The 25,000-nt window shown below is 40.9% G+C and overlaps 1 protein-coding gene and 1 pseudogene across 2 annotated transcripts in view; one reads left to right on the forward strand and one right to left on the reverse strand.

The window, feature by feature from the left end:
- Positions 1-2,504: 2,504 nt before the first annotated feature.
- LOC308083410 (free fatty acid receptor 2-like) lies at positions 2,505-3,476 on the reverse strand (the record flags this gene model as incomplete). The annotated part of the gene is made up of 1 exon (XM_080425727.1): positions 2,505-3,476. The coding sequence occupies one exon, from the start codon at positions 3,474-3,476 to the stop codon at positions 2,505-2,507; it is 972 nt and encodes a 323-aa protein (XP_080281853.1).
- Positions 3,477-10,123: 6,647 nt separating this feature from the next.
- Positions 10,124-25,000, forward strand: part of LOC308083411 (oligodendrocyte transcription factor 3-like) — a 16,183-nt pseudogene continuing 1,306 nt past the window's right edge. Inside the window, exons 1-3 of the transcript in view lie at positions 10,124-10,138; positions 10,460-10,517; positions 10,634-11,148. The product of the transcript in view is annotated as an oligodendrocyte transcription factor 3-like (transcript). The remainder of the gene's footprint in view (positions 10,139-10,459; positions 10,518-10,633; positions 11,149-25,000) is intronic.

Here is a 25,000-nt window from a genome sequence, read left to right on the forward strand (position 1 = left end):
TGAACATTCTGAAAATGAAATTATTATTTTTTGAATATTTCAAGTCAAGTCATATCCATTTATAGACCACATTCAAAAAACAACAGCAGTTAACCCAAAGTGCTTTCCAATCGAGGATGACCCCCAACGTGATAGTCATAATGCAAAAAAATCTAGTTTAAAATACACAAAATCACAATAAAACGTTATAATGCTTAATGCTATATGCTTCATTCGCCCCCGGGCTGTCGGTCAGGACACAATTGACAGGAGATTTGAATTCAGTTAGTGGCAGCTTTACTGGAAGTTGTAGGCACAGGGTGATACATTACAGGCATATACAGGCATGGGTTTGCAGATGGAATGGAATGATGGTACAAGCACTGAGTGGGAATATGAATGAGTATGGTTCTGCAATAAACACAGACATGAAACAATAATAAGTATGAGTACAAATACAAAATACCATACAAATATCACATCACTGGAATAATATAATGGTATGCAATAAAGTAGGCATTTAGATACACAGGTTATCATAGTATATGGTTGGACAGTAATATCACTAATCTACAATAAGTGCATTAATCTTCACCATACATATTAGTAAACAATACACCTTTCCATACAAGCTGCACAATAACATCAAACATAAACCAAATACTCCATAATAATCTCTGTAGCCCTGAACTGCTAAATTGGCTTAATTGAACGGAATGTAATGGCGGCGCCTGTGAACTACACATGGCCAAACTGACCTCAGACCTGACATGTTGAATAAAGTGCTTAAACAAGTGCTTTACTCATTTTCTATCAATCACTTACAATTACACACTCCAAGTCTTGAATTCAGGGAGATTTTATAAATTTTTGACGCATTCCTGAGCCAATAATTTGATGACTGGGTGTATTTCCGGTAGGAGACCCAAAGAGACTCCTTTAAGTCACCTACCGGATACATTATAGGATCTTTCCGTCTGTAATCTAATTATTGGCTTAGGAATGTGACAAAAACTAAAAAATCTCCATTAACTCATTGCTTCATGGGGTGTGTATTTGATAAAAAATAAGTATTTTTTTTAGTGAACTACTCCTTTAAGGCACGGAACGTAGCAACCTGACATGAAAGGAATGTGTGATCAATCACTGTCAATCAAACCACCGACGGAGCCGGTGGTTTGATTGACAGTGAGTGTGTGTGTGTGTGTGTGTGTGTGTGTGTGTGTGTGTGTGTGTGTGTGTGTGTGTGTGTGTGTGTGTGTGTGTGTGTGTGTGTGTGTGTGTGTGTGTGTGTGTGTGTGTGTGTGTGTGTGTGCGTGTGAGTGTCCGTCCGTCCGTGTCCGCCCGTCTGTGTCCAGCTAATCTAGGGCAAGGTTGGACCAATCAGCATGAAACTTTGCACGCACCCTCCCTGGAGGCCAAGGAAGGACCTCTGCCCCAAATGTTTCACATCGGCCTGTTATAACGCCACCAGAAAGTAATCTTTTTAATATTACTCCTACAGAGTTTGTCCAAACGGAAATGTATGCTGAAAAACATGTTCTGATCCAAGGATCCAAGTCTAAAAGTTTTCTTCAAAACACTTCATATACTCCCTCAAATTGTGTCAACAACTCACACAAATCGGTACATATTATCTCTGGAGTCATGCAATCAAGATGTGTCAGATTTAGTGTGTGTTAGATTTAGCAGATTCTATTCCAATTGGCTATGAATGCCTTCCAAATTGTGCGAGTAGGAAACCCATCCTGGCGGGGATCTGCGCTCAGAGGAGCTCACTTTTCTGCTTCATACATACAGTCAGACGGTCTCTCCACGTTCAACCTGACGCAGCTCCTTTATTCTCATGCTCTAACAAGCTAACACACTCTCAATCTAATGGTTAATTTAGGCTTTTTTAATCAGAACACTGTTCACTCTTCATGCTCAGCATTGGTCAAAGCGTTGTTCCTGCAGCTGTCTGTGATCAAACTCCCTCCAACTCTCCAGCCATCTAATTCAAATATATGATTATGTGGATTGTATGATGTTATATCTGTGTATCTTAACTTGCCTTTGAAGGGTTCCATATTCATGCATAACTCTATATCTTTCGCTCTGCTTCTGTGGGGTTAGTGATCTCAGATTCTGTGTCATGCTTGTGCAGTTAATCTGCAGTTTCAGGAGCAGAGTCACTCTGTGGATCTGAATGCAATAGCATTGCAATAAATGGTTAATCCTGATTAAAGTGTCTATTTAAACATAGCCTTTCTGAAGCCAAATGATTTGCAATAAGTAAAGTAAAGAATATATTTAATGAACAATAATAATAAGTATAGTATAAATGAATGCCAAACAGTAACCTAATACATTGAGGAAAAGATCAAAACAAAAATTACAATAACAACAATGTTTAATATACCTTAAACAATTGCGTGAACGCAGGTTTAATAGCAAGTCTTAAAACGTTGTCTATACACAATACAGGTGGAAAATGTGCAGGCCTAATAGCAGTAGGCTAACAGGAAGTGCAAGTAGCCGACACATCATTTTGAGCTTTCTGCACTCTGTGTTGCAGGGGCAGTGGAGGGGCAGTACAGAGCCTTGGGATAACACCGCAGCCTCTCCAGTCTCCCTGACAGCTTCTGTAGAAGGACTCTAAATGCTCTCCTGAGTTCAGTGGAGGAGAAGTAGATGACAAAAGGGTCCAGGCAGGCATTGAAGGTGCTAGTAAGGAGGGCAACCTCACGCCATGGGGGGTCGTTCCAATGCGCAAACCCCACAGCGTGAGACAGGTTGTATGGAGCGAAACAGATGATGAACTCCACCAGTGTCACCAGACACAGGCCAATTGCGCGGGAGCGCTTCTTGGTGTTGATTTTGGACCGTCGGGAAAGTATTCGGATAAAGCTGATGTAGCAGAAGCTGCATGTGAGAAATGGCACACAAAACAACACCAGGAAGATCTCCAGTCGCACAGGCAACAACACATCAAGCTGCTGTTGTGAAAACCCTTTATAACAAATCTGCTTGATTGAATCGGTTTGATCAATGGTGCGGTTGGAAAGCGCATCCATGATGTAAATTATACTGCCATGTGTTAGAATTGTGACCACAAAGATTATACTCGCCAGCATTGCGTACAAAGGCCGTTTACGTAGCTTGTACTTAATGGGGAAGGCTACTGCGAGGTAACGGTCAACACTGATAGCAGTTAGAGTCAAGATGCTGTTGTAAATGGTGGCAAAGAACACTAATCGGGACAGTGGACATAGGAATTTCGGCATGTTCCACTCCATGTTGTCTACCGCCTCGTGGATTTTGAAGGGCAGGAAGGAGAGGAAGAGGAGGTCGGAGATGATCAGGTTGAGGAGCAGGACGTCAATGGGCTTGGCTTTCTGTCTCACCTTCTTGAAGAAGATGCAGAAGGTAAAGACATTGGCCGGGAAGCCCGTCACAAAGGTGATGTTGTAGACAGACAGCACGAGGCTTCTGCGGACGTCAGCTCTCAGTAGCATTCTGAGGAGAAGGGTGGAAACAACACCAGCATTACGTTTATGTTCAAGGAAGAAGTACTCAGATTTGTTACTTACAGTAAAGGAGCACTTCACCCATTTTCAACCTTTTCATATAATTGGTACAATTTAGCAGACGCTCTCAATTCAGAGTGATTTACAGTAAGCAAGGTAAACACAAGGTAGTACATCAAATGCCTAGAAAGAACATAATCAGTCTAAACAGTATAATATCAAAAAATTAATAATCTGTACATTGAAACTATACACACTATAGGATGCCAGGTCTACAAATTAATCTGGCATATGTCTACATAACATGCTATCTAAATTAAATGTTAGCCTTTGCATAAGCCTGCAAGGACGTCGAGGCTAGGGCAAGTGCTACGGTCTAAGGTGGAGTCTGAAGAGGTGAGTCTTCAGATTACGGCGGAAGATTGGGAGAGAGAAGGAAGGAACCCGCACACTGCCAGCTTGCATGGTACAAGAGCACAATTTGATTTAGCAACGTTTCTATTAGGAGACCTTCTTCAGGCATCACATTATGAATTACTAATTATTAATTCACCATGCTAACTTTCCAAGAAAATAAAGTCTTCCATTTCTATTAGCTTGGATTGCCCATTAATGATGTCAATGGTAGACAGGTTTCAATGAGACACAGAGGGAGTAGAAAGACATCGCCATCAAATAATGAGCATTAGCGAGGACCAATTATATAAGAAGATACGGTTGAAAATGGGTGGACTGCTCCTAAAAAGTAACAATACCACAGTGTTGAAATACTGTTACAAGTAAAAGTGTTGTATTCAACATTTTACTTGAGTAAAATTACAAAAGTATTGGCATCAAAATGTACTTAAAGTACCGAAAGTAAAGGTACTCATACACACAATTCATTGTGTATAGAAAATATGTGAGATGTTCTTGAAAACAGACGATCTACAAGCTCACAACGTGAGCTGGTAAATCGTCTCTTTTCAAATGGCTTAAAGGACAACTTCTTTTTTTTACAACAAGGGTTATTTTATTAGTTTGTAATGATAATAATTAAAAGATGAGTGTTTAAAAAAAGCAATTATTGCTTTCTATCGTTATAGCAATTTTTAACTGGGGGGCGGAGGCATTCGGGTAATTGGTAAAAATGCAATTATTTTACACAATAGGCCCTAAGCCGGCTATTTGTGTCTCCACAAGGCCGAAGGCACGGAGGTCAGGCCCGAATTGTTCGGTACTTACAGATTAGGGACTATGTTTTGTTTTTAGTTTTTTTACATATTGTAATTATGTCATGTATCCCATATCCAAAAAAGATCTCATATGCAATAAAACTAAAAGAAAAAAACACATGCAGTTGAATGCAACTCCCCCTCCCTCCTTCAGCAACTTCACTCTATCCAATCTCCCATTGATATTAGGCCTTTACTTGAATCGTGAACATATATGCCTCCAAAAAGAACATTCTGATCTGGCGCTGAAGGGCGGAAGAACAGGAAATTGGACCAAATTGGACCAAAAGAACACAGGATAAAGGTTTGTGATTATTTATTTTTTTTTAGTTGTTTTTCTTGCAACATCACAATCATGCTTTTGGACAAATGAAACAGCTGTCCGTCTAGACATAGATAAATGCATAATAATATTTATAGTCTCTGCTGTCCGGCAGGAACCAGCTAACTCCAAAATGTTCATTTTTCAGGAAAAAAAAAAATTGAGTTAGGAGGTTTTGTTCATCATTTATAATAACAGCTGAATGGACCTCAAAGCTTACAATGAGGTTGGAGGTCAAAAGGGGGTGGAGCCTGGAGTCAGCAAAACCAGCTAACTCCACCCCCCTTTGCTGGAGTTAGCTGGTTTAGCAGACAGTTTGAGGATCCAATGGAGTTAGCTGGTTTTGTCAGAAGCACTTTTTAATACTGAAAAATGGAGTTAGCTGGTTCCTGCAACGAGTGCTGGTTTTTAAATGTTTTTCATTAGATCAGCATGTTTCTTTTTTAATTGCTTTTTAGCTAACCTGAGTAGGATTATTAGCATAATGTTGAGCTCCATTGTAAAGCTATAGCTTTGCCTGGTAGTTAGCTCGCCTACCTACTATAATGTTAAAGTAATGTTTTGATTTGAAACAACTTGAATCTGAACGTAGCCACAATAACGTTTTACCTGACAAGCTGGTTAAAAAGCATGTTTTTATTTTTGTATTAATTGTGTTATGATTTACTATTTTAATACATATCCAAATTGCCCAAATAGTTTTAGGATAAACCTTTGCTTTCTAGCTATGATAAATTGTATTTTTGTAGATAATTTTTGTAGATAATAATATAATATAATATAATTTGGACATATTGAACATATTGTGCTAATTGGACAATTTACATATTTGGATACAATGGCATCTGTTGTTTTGTTAATAAATTGGCCTGTAAGGTAACATTTAACCTTTAATCTTTTCAGGGGCATTACTGAAACATTTTGGAGCAACCTCTGCACAAGTGGATTTTGAGGACTTTCTTTATGTATGATGGTCAAGCGAGGACTAGCTATAGTCTTACAGTAGCCTATAGCTATTGTTTTGTGCAATAGTGTAGTGTTAAGTTAATTTAGAATAGATAGTCTTCCTAAATAAGACAAGAGCTTTGTTGTTAATTCACTTGTCCGTCTCTATGTGTGTACGTGCATGTGTTTAGTTTGGTGGTTGCGCTGGGAGTGTTTTGGGGGGGCCACCAAAACAAAATGTTGCTTATAAGGCCACCAGAATCCTAGGGCCGACCTGTCTGAAGAGCAGTGGTGGAAAGTAACTTAGTACATTTACTTACTGTACTTAAGTACGATTTTGAGGTATTTGTATACTTGAGTATTTCCAATTTCCAATATTTTTACTTCTACTCCACTACATCTCAAGGGCAAATATTGTACTTTTACTCCACTACAATTATTTGAAAACTTGAGTTACTAGTTACTTTGAAGATTTGGATTATTATTACAAAACATACAGTAACAACTTCAGCCCTATATACATTTTGGCCTTTTTTTTCTGCTATTTTCAAAAGATTTTTATACATTTGAAAAGTTGTGAAATGGGACATTCTGCACAATGAGTACTTTCTACTTTTTGGTACTTGAAGTACATTTTGATACCAGTACTTTTGTATTTTTACTCTAACTACATTTTGAATTCCTGGAGGGGGAGTGGGAGGCCACTCTGGCGCATAGTTTTATGCTATGTCCTAAAATTCAGATCTATTGGATCAATGTTTTTAACGCTATCTCTACAATACTCTCACTGCAAATTATCCCAGAGCCTCAAACCATCATCTTTAATAATTCTGCGACCCTGAGTGGTCTCCCCATGGCTCACAGATGTTTTCAACATTTTTGCCTTTTATGTCTGCTAAGAAATGTATACTGAATGAATGGATGAATTAATTGATTAATTCATGTTTTATTTCCGTGTCCGGACAATTTCTTAACCCATCCCACATGGGATTATCAGACACATCAATTTTAAAACAAAAACAAAATAACAAACATTCCAGTGTATACCCAACCAGCAACTCATAATACAGCCTGATTTGAAACAAGCCACATACATTCATATATACCTGCACATAGAATACATAACAAATTATGAAAATTCACCTATTATAAGTCACCCTTCTCCTCCTATCCCACGTGAAGATTTATTGTTGTATTGTTTTATTGGATCTTGTTTAGTCGATACACTTATTTGTTTTAGCTCGTGCTCATTTGATTTAGCTATTTTGTCTCATCTGTTTAAGAAAGTAGGTAGCTGATATATTGCACTTTTACCTTAGCGCTAGGTATACTCTTGGTTGCTTGTTTTTGCAGGAAATGCACCTAAGACTTCTGGTGATTAGTAGTTTCGTTCCCTACCTATGTTGAATGCACTAATTGTAAGTCGCTTTGGATAAAAGCGTCTGCTAAATGACTGTAATGTAATGTAAAAGATATTCTGAAAATGCAAAAATATGAAGAAAAATAAATTAAATTAAAGCACAATATATTCATAATCTATCAGGTTTAGATCAGGCGTGGACTTTTTTGAACAATATATCTCTGAGATCATTATACAAAGGACAAAATATAATAAAATGGATTTCATTCTCCACCTCATTCAAATCACAGTATTCACATATTCTATCCTCCTCAGCTACCCCCTTATATCTTCTTGTTTCAATATGTAATGGCAGAATGCCACATCCTATCTGCGCATCATATTATTCTACTGCTGTGGAAAGGGAAAGAAGGACCCAGTGTCAAAATGTGGCTTGCTGACCATGTGAATGCACTGGAGGTAGAGAGGATTCGATATCTGAAATGAGATCAAACAGATACGTTTGATCTAATATGGCAACCTTTTATTCAGCACCTGAGGGAAAATGCCAACAACTAACATTGACTATCATCATACACTGTCACCACTGCCCTATCTGGATCTCAGGGTTTTGTTTTTGTTGTTTTGTTTAGTTTTTTCTTAATTCTTAATCATTATTTTATTGGTATTATTTACTTTTTTTTCTGTTTTCTGTGTTCTACCTGCTCTATTGGTTCATTACTATAGGGTGGGAGTGTCTATCCCTACGTGTTATTTTTACTAATTGCTGTATATTTTTTGGGAATTATTTTTATATACAATCTTGTTAAAATGTGTACTCCCATACACTCCCGTGTTGTCAATGTCTCTGTGTCATTTATGTATAAAAACCTAAGGTGTACTATGTATGATATATTCTGTACCAGCATTACTCATGCCAATCACCTTAATAAAAAATAATAAAAAAACGTGTCCGTGGCAAGCCTTGTCCATGTCCGCGCCAAATCTTTGATTTAGAAAATACAAATACTAGAGCCAGTATACAGTGGCTGACTTGCCAGTCTGCAGGTTTTCTTCAGAATAGGACACTCATTTAATTCATGCAGAAATAGTGGTGTAAAGTAACCAAGCACAAGTACTTTGTTCTATAGGCCTACTTTACTTGAGTTATACTGTAGTTTATTCATCACAACTTTCACTATTTCTTCAATACATTTAAAACAAGAATTTTCTTTTACTCTACTACAGGGGTTTTCAACCGGTATTGCAGGTAGTCCCTGGCCAATGGCCATGCATTCAGAAGAATGCATTTTATTTTTATGCCTTTATTGATAGTGAAGTGAAGTTAGACAGGAAACGGGGAGAGAGAGATGGGGAGTGACACGCAGCAAAGGCTGTCGGGATCGGGACTCGGAAGCGCTTTCAGGCTACGCTACATTGGAGTTTAGGTGCCCGGACCGCTGCCGTTTGTTATATATTTTTATTTAACTTTAACTTTTAAAAGTGACCTCTTACGATGTAAACATCCGGTCGCTGCTAATGCGCACAGCATTAGTTTCCAGCATACACGCGTGTACAACGTATTCATTGATTTGTCTCACATCACACATTTGTGTGATTGACTGAAAGGGACATATTTTGAAAGAGGACTGTCCTGCTTGGTCCCGGGAAAAAATACTTTTGTAAATAGTTGCATTCAAATGTGGCAGTAGATCCAACAAAAATATTGTGCCTCTCGCCAAATGATATCCATGCTCTTTACTGATAATAAAATGCTTTGAAATTATATTTTTTGTCCAGCTCATGAATGTAGCCTGTGATAGTGTGATTAGTGAGTAACAAGTAAGAAAAAAAACCTAATCTTAACCCATGGGATGGTGCATGAACCCCCCACCACTATTGTGTGGGGTGGGTCTAAGATGGACCCACCCGACACAATGGTGGTCCCCAGGTTGCTCTTATAGTCAGGACGGTGGTCCCTGGGTCAATCTGTTGAAAACCCCTGGTATAGCACATTGGTTTAAAATATATTAGGATATAGTCGGATATAAGTGTAATAATAATAATAATAATAATAATAATAATAATAATAATAATAATAATAATAATAATAATAATAATTACAGTAATAATAATTATTGTTGTCGTTGCTTATGATGAACACATAGTCATTATGTAATTATGACACTGTATTGTCAGTGCTGCGGTGGTTGTCATGTATAGGCTAATTATGCAGCATGAACGCAATCGATCAACTGCAGAGTTTCCTAAAACTCCAGCCACGGAGTGGTGTATAAATACTGACACCCACATGCTGCCATATGGCCAGCAGATTGCTGTGTATCTCAGTAGGCATGTTGCCTCTTTCCCAGCGGAGGCATGCAGCATGCACCCCCCATGGATCAGAAGCCGTCCCATCCATCCCAATTCCCTCGGGCAACAAATAGTGTCCGAGGTGTCTAAGTGATTCTAGTATCTTGTGACACACACGGCATAGTTATTTTTACGTAATGCGTATTTTTTTCTATGTCCAAGTTTATGAATGCGTATTAAACACAACAATGCATTACATTTACAAATGTAGGCTACATTTTTTTACAGCATTTATAAATGATAAAATAGCCTACTTGCTGAATTACAGTAGCCTAATTAAGTTCCATCAAATTTGCCAACAAATTATAGCTATACTTTGGACAGCAAAATATGAATAACAATTTCAAAACTGACCCGTTTATCCAAGGAGCAGCCTATATATTGTTTTCTTTTTTCTTTTTGAAGGAGCCGAGCCACAAGAGGAGAGCAGAGGAGAGGAAATATGCAATATGGAGAGGTGAGCAACGTGGAGAAAAGAAAAAAATAATAAAGGAGGAAAGGGTAGAAGATATGGGAAGAGGAGGAGAGGAGAGAAGAGAAGTGAAAAGAAGAGGAGAGAAGAGAAGAGGAGAGAAGAGAAGTGAAGAGAAGAGGAGAGAAGAGGAGAGAAGAGGAGAGAAGAGTAGAGCCCCCGACAGTGTTGTGACAATGGGAGTGAATGGATGCGCACCGTGGTCACTTTGAGAGTCAAAGCCGCCGCCCCTTCTAATGGCCACGTCATCTTAACCCGGCCTTATGAATAGGAAAGACTGGCCTCTATAAATGTGTGTCACCTCAGTACACTGACACTGTGTCAACAGAGACTGAGCAAGACGCACCAACCACAGAGAGGGAGAGTAAAGCAGCGATCCGAAGTGTTAACTGTTGCCATAACAAAGCAACGTGGGACAGTGTTTAGGCTACGGGACAAGGACAACATCAGGTGACCAAAACAAGTGACTTAAAGCTCCAGAAAGAGAGAGCTCCAGCAGCAGAGCCTCCTCGCCAGACATGGACGACATGTTTATCCGTGAGCATCACCACCAGGTGTCCTCCTCCACGCAGAGCGGCCTTAAGACGAGCGGAAGGGGCGAGTCCTCCGCCAAGTCGAGCGGCGGTAGCAGCAATACGTGTACATAAGCTGAAGAAGCAGGTGACGGAGCAAGAGGTCCAGACGCTGTGCCTCAAGATCAACGGCCCGAGAGCGGAAGCGCACGACCTGAACCTGGCCATGGACGGCCTGCATGCGGGGAGGTCATGCCTTACGCGCACAGGCCCTCCGTGAGGAAGCTGTCCAAGATCGCCACGGAACTACATCCTGATGCTCAACAGCTCCCTGGACGAGGTGAAGCGTCTGGTGGGGGAGATCCACTGGCCGGGGGGCACCACTCGGCGTTCCACTGCGGGACCGGGAGCCACGTGGTGCACCACCACGCATCCCTGCACCCTCTCCTCGGGGGCGCGCTGTCCTCCTCGCAGCAGCGTATGGTGAATTTTAACGTTGACCGGGCCAGAATCTTAACCCCCCCCTCCCCCCCTCTGGGGGGGATTCGCGCAACAACGGCTGATAAGTCTATTGAGTATTAACGAGCCATTCCGGGTGGATAACGGAACGCTCGTCCCAAAACACACTAATTTTTTGGCGGACCGAGGCCGCCGGTTTAGAACCGGAGCACGGTGTTTTACGACGACGGTTCTTCTTCTATTACATTTCTGAATGGAGAGAGGTGCACGAATGCAAATGAGCCCCATTTGAAAACAAAGACGACTTATAAGGTGAGGGGCTGCCAATGTTGTTATGTTGATTTTTTATTTTTTTTCCCTGGCGGATCTTGCCCCACAGGCCTCGTTGGCCCCAATGACCGTACGCCTCTGCCTCCTCGCCCACGTCTTCCATTCTGCCGGGACTCGCGTCCATCCGAGCGCCGCCCCACCACTCTCTGATGAAGGCTGCTGCCCCCCCAGGGATGGGGGGCTTCCAGCACTGGGCCGGTGTTGGTCTGCCGTGTCCTTGCACCATCTGCAAGGTGCCTCCTGCTCCTCCACACATCCCCATCTCCGCCGGCCTTACTAGACGTACCGCGGAAACCTTCTCCGAGAAAGCAATTTAAATAACTCAATTTATATGTAATGTAAACGGTGAGGTTCTCGCATAAGCCCCCCTAGGGTTTCTTACCTCACCGGCACAACAGCTAAATTGTCAACTTTCCCATGGAAAGTCCTGTATATGTATACAAAAACAGTTGTGCAAATGAAAATAATGCAAATTAGAGACGTGATGAAATGAGACCCACGCACTATGGGACTGAGGCGTAGTGTATAACAGTGGTTCTCAAAGCTTTTCATGTCAAGGACCCCAAAAATGATATGTATCAGATTTATGTTAAAAACAATGAACAAAATGATTCAAAAATGGCAGATGTAGCATACAGGCATCTGCTATTTTTTAATAGACAAATAGCAAAAAAGTATTGTGATAACATTTTGCTGGGGACCCCTGGTAGCCCCCGGACCCCACTTTGAGAACCACTGGATAGGCTATAGGCTATTACAGTGGTTCTCAAACGTTTTAATTTCAAGGGCCCCCATAACTCAGAGAGTCCATATTATGGTTCCATTTGTATTGTACACTCTCAGAGTTACAGAGTTACCCTAACCCTAACCCTAAGGGTCCATTTGGAACCCCCCCCCCCCCCCCCCCCATCAAGGAACCCTGAGGGTCCCTGGACCATACTTTGAGAACCACTGGCATATTATGTCAATAATGTAAATAGAGAATTCTGGGGCATGAGGTGAATAATATGGCCTTATATTGGTGCATGCGTTTGTTTTTGTCTGTTTTCTTGTTCAGCTTATATGAGAAAAGTTTATGTAACTTCCTTGTAACAAGGACTTTGTCTAAGAAAAAGTTTTGCTGCTCCCTTTTTGCTGAAAGTTTTGCTGCCCCCTCAGTGTCATGTAATGCAAATGTCAACTTTACTAGTTACTAGTAGAAAATAGCAGATCTACAAGCTCACAATGGCTCGTGTTGCGAGACGGCGTTGTGAGCTTGTAGATCGGCTATTTTCAAATGTTTTGCCTCTTTCTTATATTATTTGACAATTTGGCCAATGTTTGACCAGTTTTTATAGATTCTACTTTTGATGCTGTAATGGTAGCAAAATGTAGGTGTTCCCAGATGTCACTTCGCTGTCACCTGGGGACCCCCCCAAAATCATGTGGAGGACCTCCCTGGGGGTCCCGACCCACAGGTTGAGAACCACTGATCTAGCACAAAATGCGGATGTGAAAAGAGGAGGTGGTTGCATGAATGCTTCGATTTTTTATTTAATCATTAGGCAGGGGGGGGGGGGGTCGTCAGTTTTGACCTGAAAAAGGTTGAGAACCACTGCTCTACTACATTATCATTGGACACCTCGTTACTCAAATCAAATCAGAATATAATTGTAAGTCTCTCATCATCATGATATTGGATTATTATCCAGACTGTTCATATTCACAACAGGCACTCTCATCAAGACAAGATACCTGCTGTCCGTTGTTGTATGCTGATGTATAAAATAGGTTTGAAGTGGTTAAACTGATTTTGATGCTATTAAGCAGTTTTGCTGGGGACCCCCTGGAACCCCCTCAAGGACCCCTGGGGGTCCCCAGACCCCACTTTGAGAACCACTGGCCTAGGGTGCCAGCACGCCCAGAAACGCCACTGCCGAGAACCATTCTAAAACATGTCTCTCAGGCCAATGAATGACCTGATTTCAACTCAGTTTAACAGGATAAGAGTTGGGTCTCCCAAATGCACTCTGACATTAACACTCTAATAAAGACACTGCCAGACAGGTAAACCTTGTTAAACCAGGTTCCAAACAGTGGCGGATACAGAATGTGCCTAATGACTGGGCCTGGAAAAATCTGTCTGAGCCTTGTCTGTCTGAGTTTTTAAAGGTTAGATATTATAATGACCGGCGGATGTCTGATGTCAACATGACAATTCTTCTCACTGTCTCTGATTGTCTTTAATGCTTTGAAAAGTTCAAAGCCATCATTTCAAATGGTAAAGAAGAAGAAGCTGGAATAGAAAGTAGACAAAAGTACAGAGATGGCCATGGAAATAATGATAATAATAATAACTAGAAAAAGTGCTCCTCGGAGCTCAGGTCTCCGCCAGGTCAGGTAGGTTATTGTGGCCACCTGGTGGCGCTATAATAGGCCAATGTGAAAAGGGTGCCATTTCTTCCTAGGGCTAGTGGGAATGTGCGTGCATTCATGATTTGAGGCCTTTTGTTGCAAAAATGTGTTTTGGTAAATTAGACCTGCTGGTGGCGCTATAACAGGCCAATGTGAAAAGGTTGGCATTTCTTCCTCGGCCTAGTGGGAATGTGCGTGCAAGTTTTCACGGAAATCGCACGCTGTGTTCATGATTTGAGACATTTTGTTCAAAACGGACCAATCCTGCAAACTTTGGAAGCCAACCTTAGCCAATCAGGATGGAATATGAAATATCGGACACATCCGTCTTGATCGCATGACTATAGAGATACTGTGTACCGATTTGCGTGATGTTTGGATAAAATCTGTAGGAGTAAATGGGTTTTGCACAAATCGGCCTCCTGGTGGCGCTATAACAGGCCCATGTGAAAAAAAATTTGATTTGGGGTAGAGGTTCTGAATTGGCATCCAGGGAGTGTGTGTGCACAGTTTCGCAGCGACCGGGCCAACGGTGCCAGAGATTAGCTGGTAACACACAGACAGGACACACGGACGGACGGACGGACGGACGGACAGGGGCGAAAACATACTCTCTCGCCATGCCTTTCGGCCTGGCGGAGACAATAAACTTTACTTTTAAAGCATCTTTTAAAACAGGGTTACAAATTGTTTCATCTCCGCCTTCCCTCTCAGCTTTCCTACTTACTATCTTAATACAATAAAATAAAGGGATGAGGACTAACCACTCTCCCTCTTTAAAAACACAGCATGTGTTCTCCATCGTATCTACTGGACTAGTTTACATTTAGAGGTATAGACCTATGTGTCTCTGGTAATATAATTGACCGCTCATTTTGCAAGTGTCTGTGGCAAAACATTTGTTTGAGGAAAATGTCCATCACAATTGTGTTGTTGACCCCTGGCTCCAACTTTGAATCACACATTCAGGGGCCTCTAAAACAACGCAGAGCCAAACGTGATTGCACTTAAACCCATAGGGGGCGCCACAAATGTTAGAAATAGTTTGCTGCCGAATCTTGATTATTTTCCCCCCAACAAATTAGGCACAAATGGTCTTGTGAATCATGTGACAATGACTGTCAAACAGGGTTTTGATACCCCATACCGTTTGCCTGCAATTGCCCTCACAAATGTGTGACCGCAGCCTATTTCTTACAAAAAATATCCATATATCATGAACATACCACCTATCATACCCAAATTTGAATCGCATGTAGAGGGGCCGCTCTAGAGTGCACCTCCAAAACCACTTTCTGTTCTGTAATACAAACTCTATTTCAGATTCCTCGTGTCCTTACGGCTGCACCCCATGACTGACACAGGCCTTGTAAGCAACCCGGCCTGGCGGGGATTAGCGCACTTTTACACTATTCTTCTGCATATTGCAGAGTTACTGCAGCCTGGGTCGACAAAACCTGTATCTCACGAAGAAATGTAGTACTGGGAAATAGAAAATGTATTCACAAAAAAATAGGGTGTTTAATTACAGAGAACAGGGCCTTCTCCTTTGACAGTCCTATACAAAATAATAACACATCATCGAGTGGCAATCAGGAGCCTTTATAAAAGCCCAATTTACACTTTGTTGTGTGACAGTGTCGCTCGCCAAAAATCACTATGGCGCATGGATTAGTCTGTCATCATCATGGAAAGAAGAAGAAGCGGAAGTAGAAAGTAGACAAAAGTACAGAGATGGCAAATGGAAATGGAATTAATAATGATCATTATAATCCTCCTTTTAAAGCAATTTTTGAAAATGGGTTACAAATTGCTCCATCTCTGCCTTCCCTCTCAGTTTTTCTGCTTCTATCTGAATAAAATAAAATAAAGGGACTAACTACTCTCCCTCTACCCTTGCATTGTGTCAGAATTTTAAACCTGCTGACACTTTTGGTGTTAGCGGGTCAAATTTGACCTGTGATTTAACTCAGCCCAAAATACTCAAAAAGATATTATTATTAGTATTTATTTATTTTCACCTCATAGCTGACTTGTTATGCATTCATATCCATGTAAACAAATATAGCTCGTTTTCAATTAAAACTCGTTAAAATGCACTCATTACATTTCCTATAATGAAAACAATGGATAATGATGTTATCTAGCTATAATAGACTAATTTTAGAACACACTTCCAAAAATACATGCCCCCCATGTCTTTTGGCTTCATCAATTTGGAAAGCTTCAATCTGGGCTTTTTTCTATTCTACACATACTTAGATATGAAAGAGTTAATCTTCTGAAAACCATTGTGTGATAGATGACAGGGGAGGTTTTGAAATAAATATTTAAGACGAGGTTGAATATTCATGCAAATTAAATTTAATCCTGCCAAGCAGGGAATTTGGGAGGGTTGACCAATTAGTTAGGTCCTGTTTAATCTTGGAAATCAAGGGTGTGTAATTTGAGTCATTCAGATTCGAGGTAGTATTGATCCCCCAGGTATTTAAAACCTGTCTTTGTCACCTGAAAGGGTCAGAATGACACCAGGGCCATTTTGTCAGAGAAATTTAGAGGCAGGGCCATTGATTTTCCTAGGTTTCCTAGGAAACAGGGTTGGAGAGCAATAGAAGGACATCATCAGCGTATAACGAGATTTTGTGTTCCCTGTCCCCTATAAGGACTCCCTTAGGACACGGTCGCACTTTGATTCTACCTATCAGGGTGGATTCTGCCAATGCTTTTCAATGGGAATGGCGTGGTTTGATGGTGTTGCGTATCTTTCTGTGTGTCGTGCAGACCGTGCGTTTTTGCGTTCCATACGCCATGTCTATTTGAAGCAGATAAATGCTTGAGACAGATGCTGCTTTTCCTCCTCTGTCCAATCGGATGAGTCGAAGGCGGACCGTCCCACGACTCAGGAAGCGACATGGTGCTCGCAATTGACCAACTGCGGGCTATGGGGAGGGTCCTGAAAGTGAGTGACAGGTGCGTCACTGGTTATTGGGACAGAAGACGCTGCAAGCTACTCCGTTTTTTAGAATGCGCTGGCTGCAAAAAACGCGCACAACCGGAGTTTATCAGCCAGCAGCCATAGTTTGGTTTGACCGTGCCCTTAAAGGAGCATTTCACCCCTGGAAGAAACTGCAATCACTCAATGTTAATAGTATTTGTAGTAGATTACAGTAGAACAATTTAAAATGTGCACCCTATGGCCAGAAAAATAGTGAAATCTGTGTGTTTGACTAAGGTTTGACTGGACTGCTGCAATACTACAATGACCATAATGCTTTGGTGCACTGCCCCTCCTTGTGGGGGGTGTGGAGGTTGCATGTGGGTGTGATCTTCAACAACAACACACAACATGTGTACCAGCGTTCGACAGAGTTGCCATGTCTACTTATTATAAGCAGCTTCTTTCTAAAATGTAGTTGATATTTGGGCTTGTATCCAAATGTTTTGATTGTTGTTTAAACCAGTGGTTCTCAAACACGTTCATGTATTTTTCCACGGACCCCCATCTGAAATTATAATTTGTGCCAGGGAGCCCATACCAAATATGTGTTGTTAAAACGATAAAAAAATATTCCACATTTTGCACTTTTTCCCCTCAAGATTTTTTAGAAAATAGCAGATCTACAAGCTCACAATGGGTAACATCGCGACACGTTGTGAGCTTGTAGATCGGCAATTTTCAAATATATAATATCCCATGTCTAGGTTTAAAGTGCTCTTGGCCTAGTTATCTTCTTTTGGGCTTGTTTTCATAGACCTGGTTTCTTATTTCTTTCACAATATCTGGCAACACTGGAAGTCATCCTTCATGTCCAAGGATTCGTTAGTGATGTCACATCACTGACAAATCCTTGGTATCTTTAGCCGTTCTACTTCCGTGTAGTAGCGACATAACTGTCGAATCCTTGATATTATGATCTTAGCCTTTCACAGTGTTTGTTTACCGTCGCGTCGCTCCACGTTGTATTTGGATTCTTTCACGCTTGCGCTTATGAAACACTAAACAGGATTATTATTTCATGTCAACATTCAAGTACAACTATCAGAAGATGTAACTCAGGTAAAGTAATGCGTCACTCTGCAGCTAAAGGGGTGGGGATTATTTACAACTCTATGGGGGGTAAGACGGTTCAAGGTTGGACCAAATCTCGGGGACACCCTTTGGGGCTGTCTTTGGAGCTGGTCTGACTGAGACGCGTCGAGACAACATGTAGTGCGGAAAGGAATGAGACCAATCTCTCGTGACGTAAATAACGTCACGATGTATTCGAAGATTACTAGATATCTAAAAACACAGATTATACACAAAAAAAAAACAGGATCTTGTTTCTTGAGTCCTAAACTTAATTAAAATAAGATCTGGTTGCAAAATCGGCGAAGTGTCCCTTTAACTCTTTGCCTGCCACCGAAGATATTTCTCGTCGGATTCTGCCAAGGCACAGCCTGCCACTGACGAGAATGACGAGATTTGTGTTTTCAGTGTGTTTTCCACCAGATGGCGCTGTTTGCTACCCTATGAATGATGCTTTCACTGCCTCCTTTTCCTGTGAGAAAATGGCTATATCTCTGTTCCTCTTGCTTTACGGCAATACATTGCAGTATTGATACTTTTATTTAAAGGGAGAGTTCACCCCCAAAATGAATTTAATCTATCGATTAGTCACCCGACGGAGACTTGAATTCATGGATATTTTTCAGTTTTTGTCTCATTCCCAAGCCAATAATTTGATGACCGGCAGCAGTTCCGGTAGGAGACACAGAGCCTACTTTGTGTCTCCTACCGGAACCACTGCCTACCGGTCCACTGGTCATCAAATTATTGGCTTAGGAATGCGACAAAAACAAAACAAATATCCATGAATTCTCCATGGGGTGACTAATCGAGTGACTAATCGAGTAATTGATAGATTTTTTGGGGGGTGAATCATCCCTTTAAAGGCAGATTTCACTTTCAAAGTAATTTCAGAGTCCTTTTATCGGGAGCACCCCGGACAGTTTTTAAGTTGCTTGATTTAGTATTTAGATATTTGATATTAATTTTATCAGACACGCCCCCTTTCTATACAAACACATTGTAACTTCTATCTCCATTTTAACCATGTTAGATTCATCTAAAACACCTGTCCTTGGTTCTGGTGAAGATATTGTCCTTCTAATACGTGAGGAGACCGTGTTTTTTTCAATAGCTTTTTTCATTCATTTTTTATATTTTTGTTGGGAAAATGAAGGGAAAAAAATACAATAAAAAAAAATGAAAAAAGTTATCGAAAAAACACGGCCCCCTCACGTATTAGGAGGGCAGGGTGAGTCATCAGAACCAAGGACGGGTGTTTTTGATGAATCTAACATGTTAAAAATGGAGTTTGAAGTTATAATGGGTTTGTATAGGAAGGGGGCATGTCTGATAAAATGAATATCAAATATCTAAATACTGAATCAAGCAACTTAAAGAGGTGGTGCCATGGTTTTGTACTTTTTCTGTTTTTCATGTGTCTATGAGGTTGATAGAACTTCATTAAGCCCCCTGGTGGTGTTTTTATGGTGTTTTATGTCTTCTCTGACTATTTTGAGTTTCTTCCTGGAGGCTGAAACCTTGAGGGTCAAACATGCCAATAGAAAAACAGCGCTTTAGTGACACATAAAAACATACCCTCCCCCTCATTATCATAACACAACAGGTGTGGGCATGAGGAGGAGGAGGGACTAGGACAGGTGGGTGGTGCTAAGGTGGTGGAGGAGGTGCTGAGGTGAGAACCAGGTATACTTAATGAACTGGAGGCGTGTCCACAGAAAAACATAATTTTAACACTTTCTGTACACTTTTTTGAAAAAAAATCTTCCTCCTAGTATAACCATAATACCTGATGATTATGTTTTAGGGGGGGGGGATCACTGAAAATCACGGCACCCCGTCTTTAAAAACTGTCTGGGGGGCTCACAAAAGCCTGAGTAGACGATAAACTGACCAATTTTTTTTTTAAAGTGAAATATTCCTTGAAGTACTGCTTAAAACACAGCTCATACAGAAGCAGAAGCGAGTCGTGGCTCAGTTTCACAGCAGGTGAGACATCAGTGACCAGAGGTGGACAAAGTAGCCTACTCAACCCCAGTACTTGAGTCAAAGTATAGATACTCCCGGTCAAATATTACTCAACTACAAGTCAAAGTTTCTCCGTCAACTGTGTACTTGAGTTAAAGTACTGGACTACTTGCTTTTAAAAGTATTCAAAAGTTTATGCTGTAAAATACTAGTTTAAATTAAGTATTGAAAAGTACAAATTACAAAGTACATTTTCTTTTTAATATCAATGCATTGGTGTAGTGAATTTAGGCACTTCAAATAAATTCCAAGATTTTCCAGAAATTTTCAAAAAAGAAAATCAATAATGGTGAAATTAGCCGATCTACACGCTCTTCTACAAGCCGATCTACAAGCTGATCTACAAACCCTACGAGCTTGTAGATCTTCTATTTTCACTATATTTGAAATAGTGCTTACGTGGTTGATTCATAATGTACTTTTTGCCTTCTTAGAAATGTAGTGTAATCAATATTACAATATTTGTCTTTGAAATGTAGTGGAGTGAAAGTCACAAGTATCCAGACATACAATTACTCAAGTAAAGTACTGATACCGATTTTCTTTTAACACAAGTATCACATAGAAACACCGTATGCAAAGAAAATAGAGTATACATTATAGACAATAGGGCTGGCAAAGTTCGCTTGGGTGGGGGAGTGATTTGGGGGGCGTGGCCAAGATTCACCATGTTGGTTGGGTCACTACCAGTCTACAGACCCATCCAACAGGGTACACTACTATATAGCTAGTACACACAGCGGTACATCCAAAGAATTACATCAACAATGTTAAAAGCCAACTGCAAAAACAAACTTTCAAATGTATAAAATGTATAATCTTTTGAAAATAGCAGATCTACAAGCTCAAAATGCTTGTAGATCGGCTATTTTCAAATGGCCGAAATGTATGGGCTGAAGTGGTTACTGTATGTTTTGTAATAATAATCAAAATCTACAAAGTAACCACTGTAAGTCAACGTCACATGAAGGTGTCTTATTTGAAAACAAGGTACATTTACAGGTATGTGTATAAAAAAGGAACCTCATCAGGCTCAAAGAGGAGTAAAATGGTCTCTGCCCATCCATATTATAATGTGATCATTAACAAGTGAGGCAACTGGTGATCTGATCATCATCATCAGGATTCAGTTATATTTGCATTGAATGAAAGCACTGCATAATGATAGAATGGCCAATGCATTTTAGCCATGTGAAAGAATTCGGTTCTATTTGCATAAAATCACTTTATGTAGAAAGACTATGTATTTTATTTGAAAACATTTACAGGTTACTATGTGTATAAAAAGGAACCTCATCAGGCTCAAAGAGGAGTAAAATGGTCTCTAACCATCCATATTATAATGTGATCATTAACACGTGAGGCAACTGGTGATCTGATCATCATCATCAGGATTCGGTTATATTTGCATTGAATGAAAGCACTGCATAATGATAGAATGGCCTATGCATTTTAGCCATGTGAAAGAATTCGGTTCTATTTGCATATAATCATTTTATGTAGAAAGACTATGTATTTTATTTGAAAACATGTACAGGTTACTATGTACATAAAAAGGGAACAGATAATGTATCTACAGAGCATAACCTCATATCTGCTTTTACTATGCAGAAGGGTACTATTACAAATAGTTTCAGAACCACACTGGTGCACAAGTTAGTCAGATCACAGCATGCTCAGACAACTTTGTCAAGGATTGTCATGTCCTGCCCACTCCTGGTTTATGCTAGCCTGATTATCAGCCTGTTTGGAACCAGGCTAGGTGTATGCATCAGAGTGATGGGTACCCTACCATTTAATATATGGTACTTGTTGCGTATAGTGCCTATAACCCTCTCTACATGGATCCTGAGGTATGCTATCTTGCGTGTTTCTTCCACGTCTTTTTCTGTCATCTGGGCTGTCAGACAACCAAGCCATGCATCGTCTCTTTGTTACGTCGGGAGACCTGGCTGGCTTCCATTTGGGAATGCGGTGAAAAGTTAGTCCGTTGTCCATTTTAGCCCCTTTATTCTCAACTTGTCGATGGTGAGAAGCCGTGGAACAGTTTTCATACAACAATTCATTCCCATTTTGGCGAAACACTGCTGAAAGAGCACTAACTAGCAGGCTACTATTAGCGAACCTCCGAGTGAAGGGAGATGTCGACCCCACCGACCGGGGGCGGGGCTAGCCGCAGCCGCGGAGTGACACCAGCCTTGCCAGCCCTATTATAGTAGTATCACAGTAATAATCTTAGTAACATAACTAATAACAGCAACATCTGTGTCCTATTTGTACATACCCTACAGTAATACTCATACTAGTATACTTTTTACCTTTCCAAAACCTTTTCATTGCTAAGTGTGCGCACAGAATTAACTAAACTGATCCCAGACAGAGTTATAGGCGAAAATAGATGAAAATGCATATTCCATACCTTATTCAGGATGGCCTTAAAGCAATAGCTGAATGCCACGGAACGTCTCTCAAATGGTACCGATTTCAAGTCTGCTTCTCTATACAGGAAACCGTGTGTGTGTATGTGTGTGCGTGCGTGTGTGTGTGTGTGTGTGCGTGTGTGTGTGTGTGTGTGTGTAGACACAAAACTCATTTTCTACGCCAGGGTTCACATTCAAAGCCCCAAACTTGAGTATAATTGGACGGAGGATGATATGAATTGATGTATTCGTCTAGGTTTTCAAATTGCTCCGCAGTCAACCAAAAAGCCCTTTGAGATCGACCGATGGATATTAGAGACATGGTTGCCTACCCTGCTCTAGAGCAACTCCTGGTTGATTGGCACACGACAGGTTACTATGACCTGATGTACAAGCGTCAGGCTTTAAACATCCTAATTCATGTCATTATCTAACTGTTATAGGCGTCCTATACTGACTGGTTGAATATGACTATGAATTGAATACCAAGGACCTCAACGGAAACAAGAACGCAAGGACTTCTTTGAACGGACCTTTTAGACAAAGTATTTTAAATGTAACTGTGCTGTTTTACATTTTTGCCTAATAAAATATTCAATCAATCAATCAAACCCTGTGTCCCTTGTGCACTTTCCAAGTTTAGGAGGTCCCTTATGTTAGTGAGTGTATGTTTGGTGTTATTCCATTTGGCTGTTTTTTCTTTTCCTTGCCAATGTCTATATCACAATGTTATGCCTTGGTTAAAGCTAAACTACTGTTTTTCATTAATGCACATTTAAAACCTGTGTGAACTACCTTTACCATTTTAAAGAGTGGGTAAAAGTTTTTGGTGGGTTTCATCCCTGCTGATGAATTGAAAAACTTTGAATATAGGCTAGGCTTGGGGTGGGTCCTCCATGAGGCAGTGTAGTGGCAGGAAACCTATGCAGGGGTGAGACCCTATGTAAAGTTAGAAGGCCTCTAGAGCAGGATATTGAGTAAAAGTACTCATGCACGATGGGTAGCTGGGGAAGCAGCTACTCTGAGTTCAGCAAACATTCAGGGCTACTAGGGCAAGGGTCTGAAGACCATTTCCAGGGGGAAACCCGGGAAGGGAGCCATAGAAGGTCCCATAAGAGGGTGATAGCAAGCATACAAATCAAATGTTGTCAGCATATCGGGACGTCCATATATGGACGTACTCAGTTCAATGGAACACATTGAGAAGAAAAAAAACTCTGACAATGAGTAGAAAAACAGCAACAGTGCTGTTACTTCCGCCACCGCCCGGTACCGTACCAAAAATAACCAATCTACAAGCTCACATCGCGTTGCACTGTTATGGGTTGTGAGCTTGCAGATCTACTTTCTTTGCTGCGTAGTGCGGGGGGGGTCCTGAAACAGCTGCCTGAGCTGGAAAGTAAGTGGGCTGCCTGAGTTGTGCCTGTCTTAAATTCCAGTAAGAATTATTAAATAATAAATAACTCATAAGATCTTTTTTTCTCAAATCACATCATTTATGTCTAAATCGGCCACTTGAATCGTGAGGCCATTTGTCCTGACTCCTGTCTATGTGTGAGCCTGCCTGGCCCTAGGCTGCTTTTAAAATTACCAGCAGCAGCAGCTGCTGCTATAAGGGCCTTAATTATAGAATGCATGCAGGTGCATGTAATTAAGCTGTGGGGCTTAGATAAGACTTCTTTCTTCACGGTGAGGCGTAGCCAGGAATTAATTCGTAGGTAGGCCTGGCACAGTCTGGGTGGGCACAGTGTCTGTGCGTGCGAAGGGCGTGCATGCAAAGTTTTTCCATTCATTAATTTTTGCCTATCTGCACATGATTTATTAGCACAGTGAATTTATATTGGTTAAGTAGATAATAGACAGGGTGTCATCTCCAATCAGTAAGAAATTGACACCCACTGCCCAATTTAGCAGCTTAACAGTGTGAATTTGAATGCAGAGATTGCTGTCCACATTATGTTATTTTATTTTAGTTGAAAATGGCTCATTATGATATTTATATTTAATAAATATATTACATTTAATATATTTATTTTTATTTTTATTATTATTTTTTCATTTTTTTGGGGGGTTGGGCACCAAAACCAAATTGGTGGGCCCAGGCCTACTTGCACACCTGTGGCTACGCCCCTGGAATGGGTCTTACCAAAACATATAACGGACGAAAAAACTAAGAACGATGATTCTTCTTCATTCTTGCCAAAGCAAGCAATGAGGTAAGTGTTATCCAGTGAGGTAGAGACACTTGTCAGATTGTTGCTGGTGGTGCCCATATCATCTGCTGAGGCAGTCAGGCAGAGCGCAGCTTTAGTGGATTGCGTAGATTGAAAACATGGTTGCAATCTAGCATGGGTCAAAAAAGACTATAGCTGAATTCCAATACCCAAAATCGTGACCACTCGCTCACTCCCACTCGGTCACTCCAGCTTGACCCGGAAATAGTTTGGTCCCAATTGGTCATTTGCTTTTTGGAGGAGCCGAGTGGAGTCGAGTGGAGGAGCCCAGTGGGCCCTCCGAGTGCCCATGGAGCGAGTGTACATGAAGTGTAGGCTCGACCACCCTTCACGTCTCCTTGCGGAAGACTTCCGCATCACGTGTACATGTTTTTTTCCTTCTCCCGTGACGTATCCATGGT

The sequence above is a fragment of the Gymnoscopelus braueri genome (genome assembly GCF_963280865.1).
Source record: "Gymnoscopelus braueri genome assembly, chromosome: 4".
NCBI classification, from domain to species: domain Eukaryota; kingdom Metazoa; phylum Chordata; class Actinopteri; order Myctophiformes; family Myctophidae; genus Gymnoscopelus; species Gymnoscopelus braueri.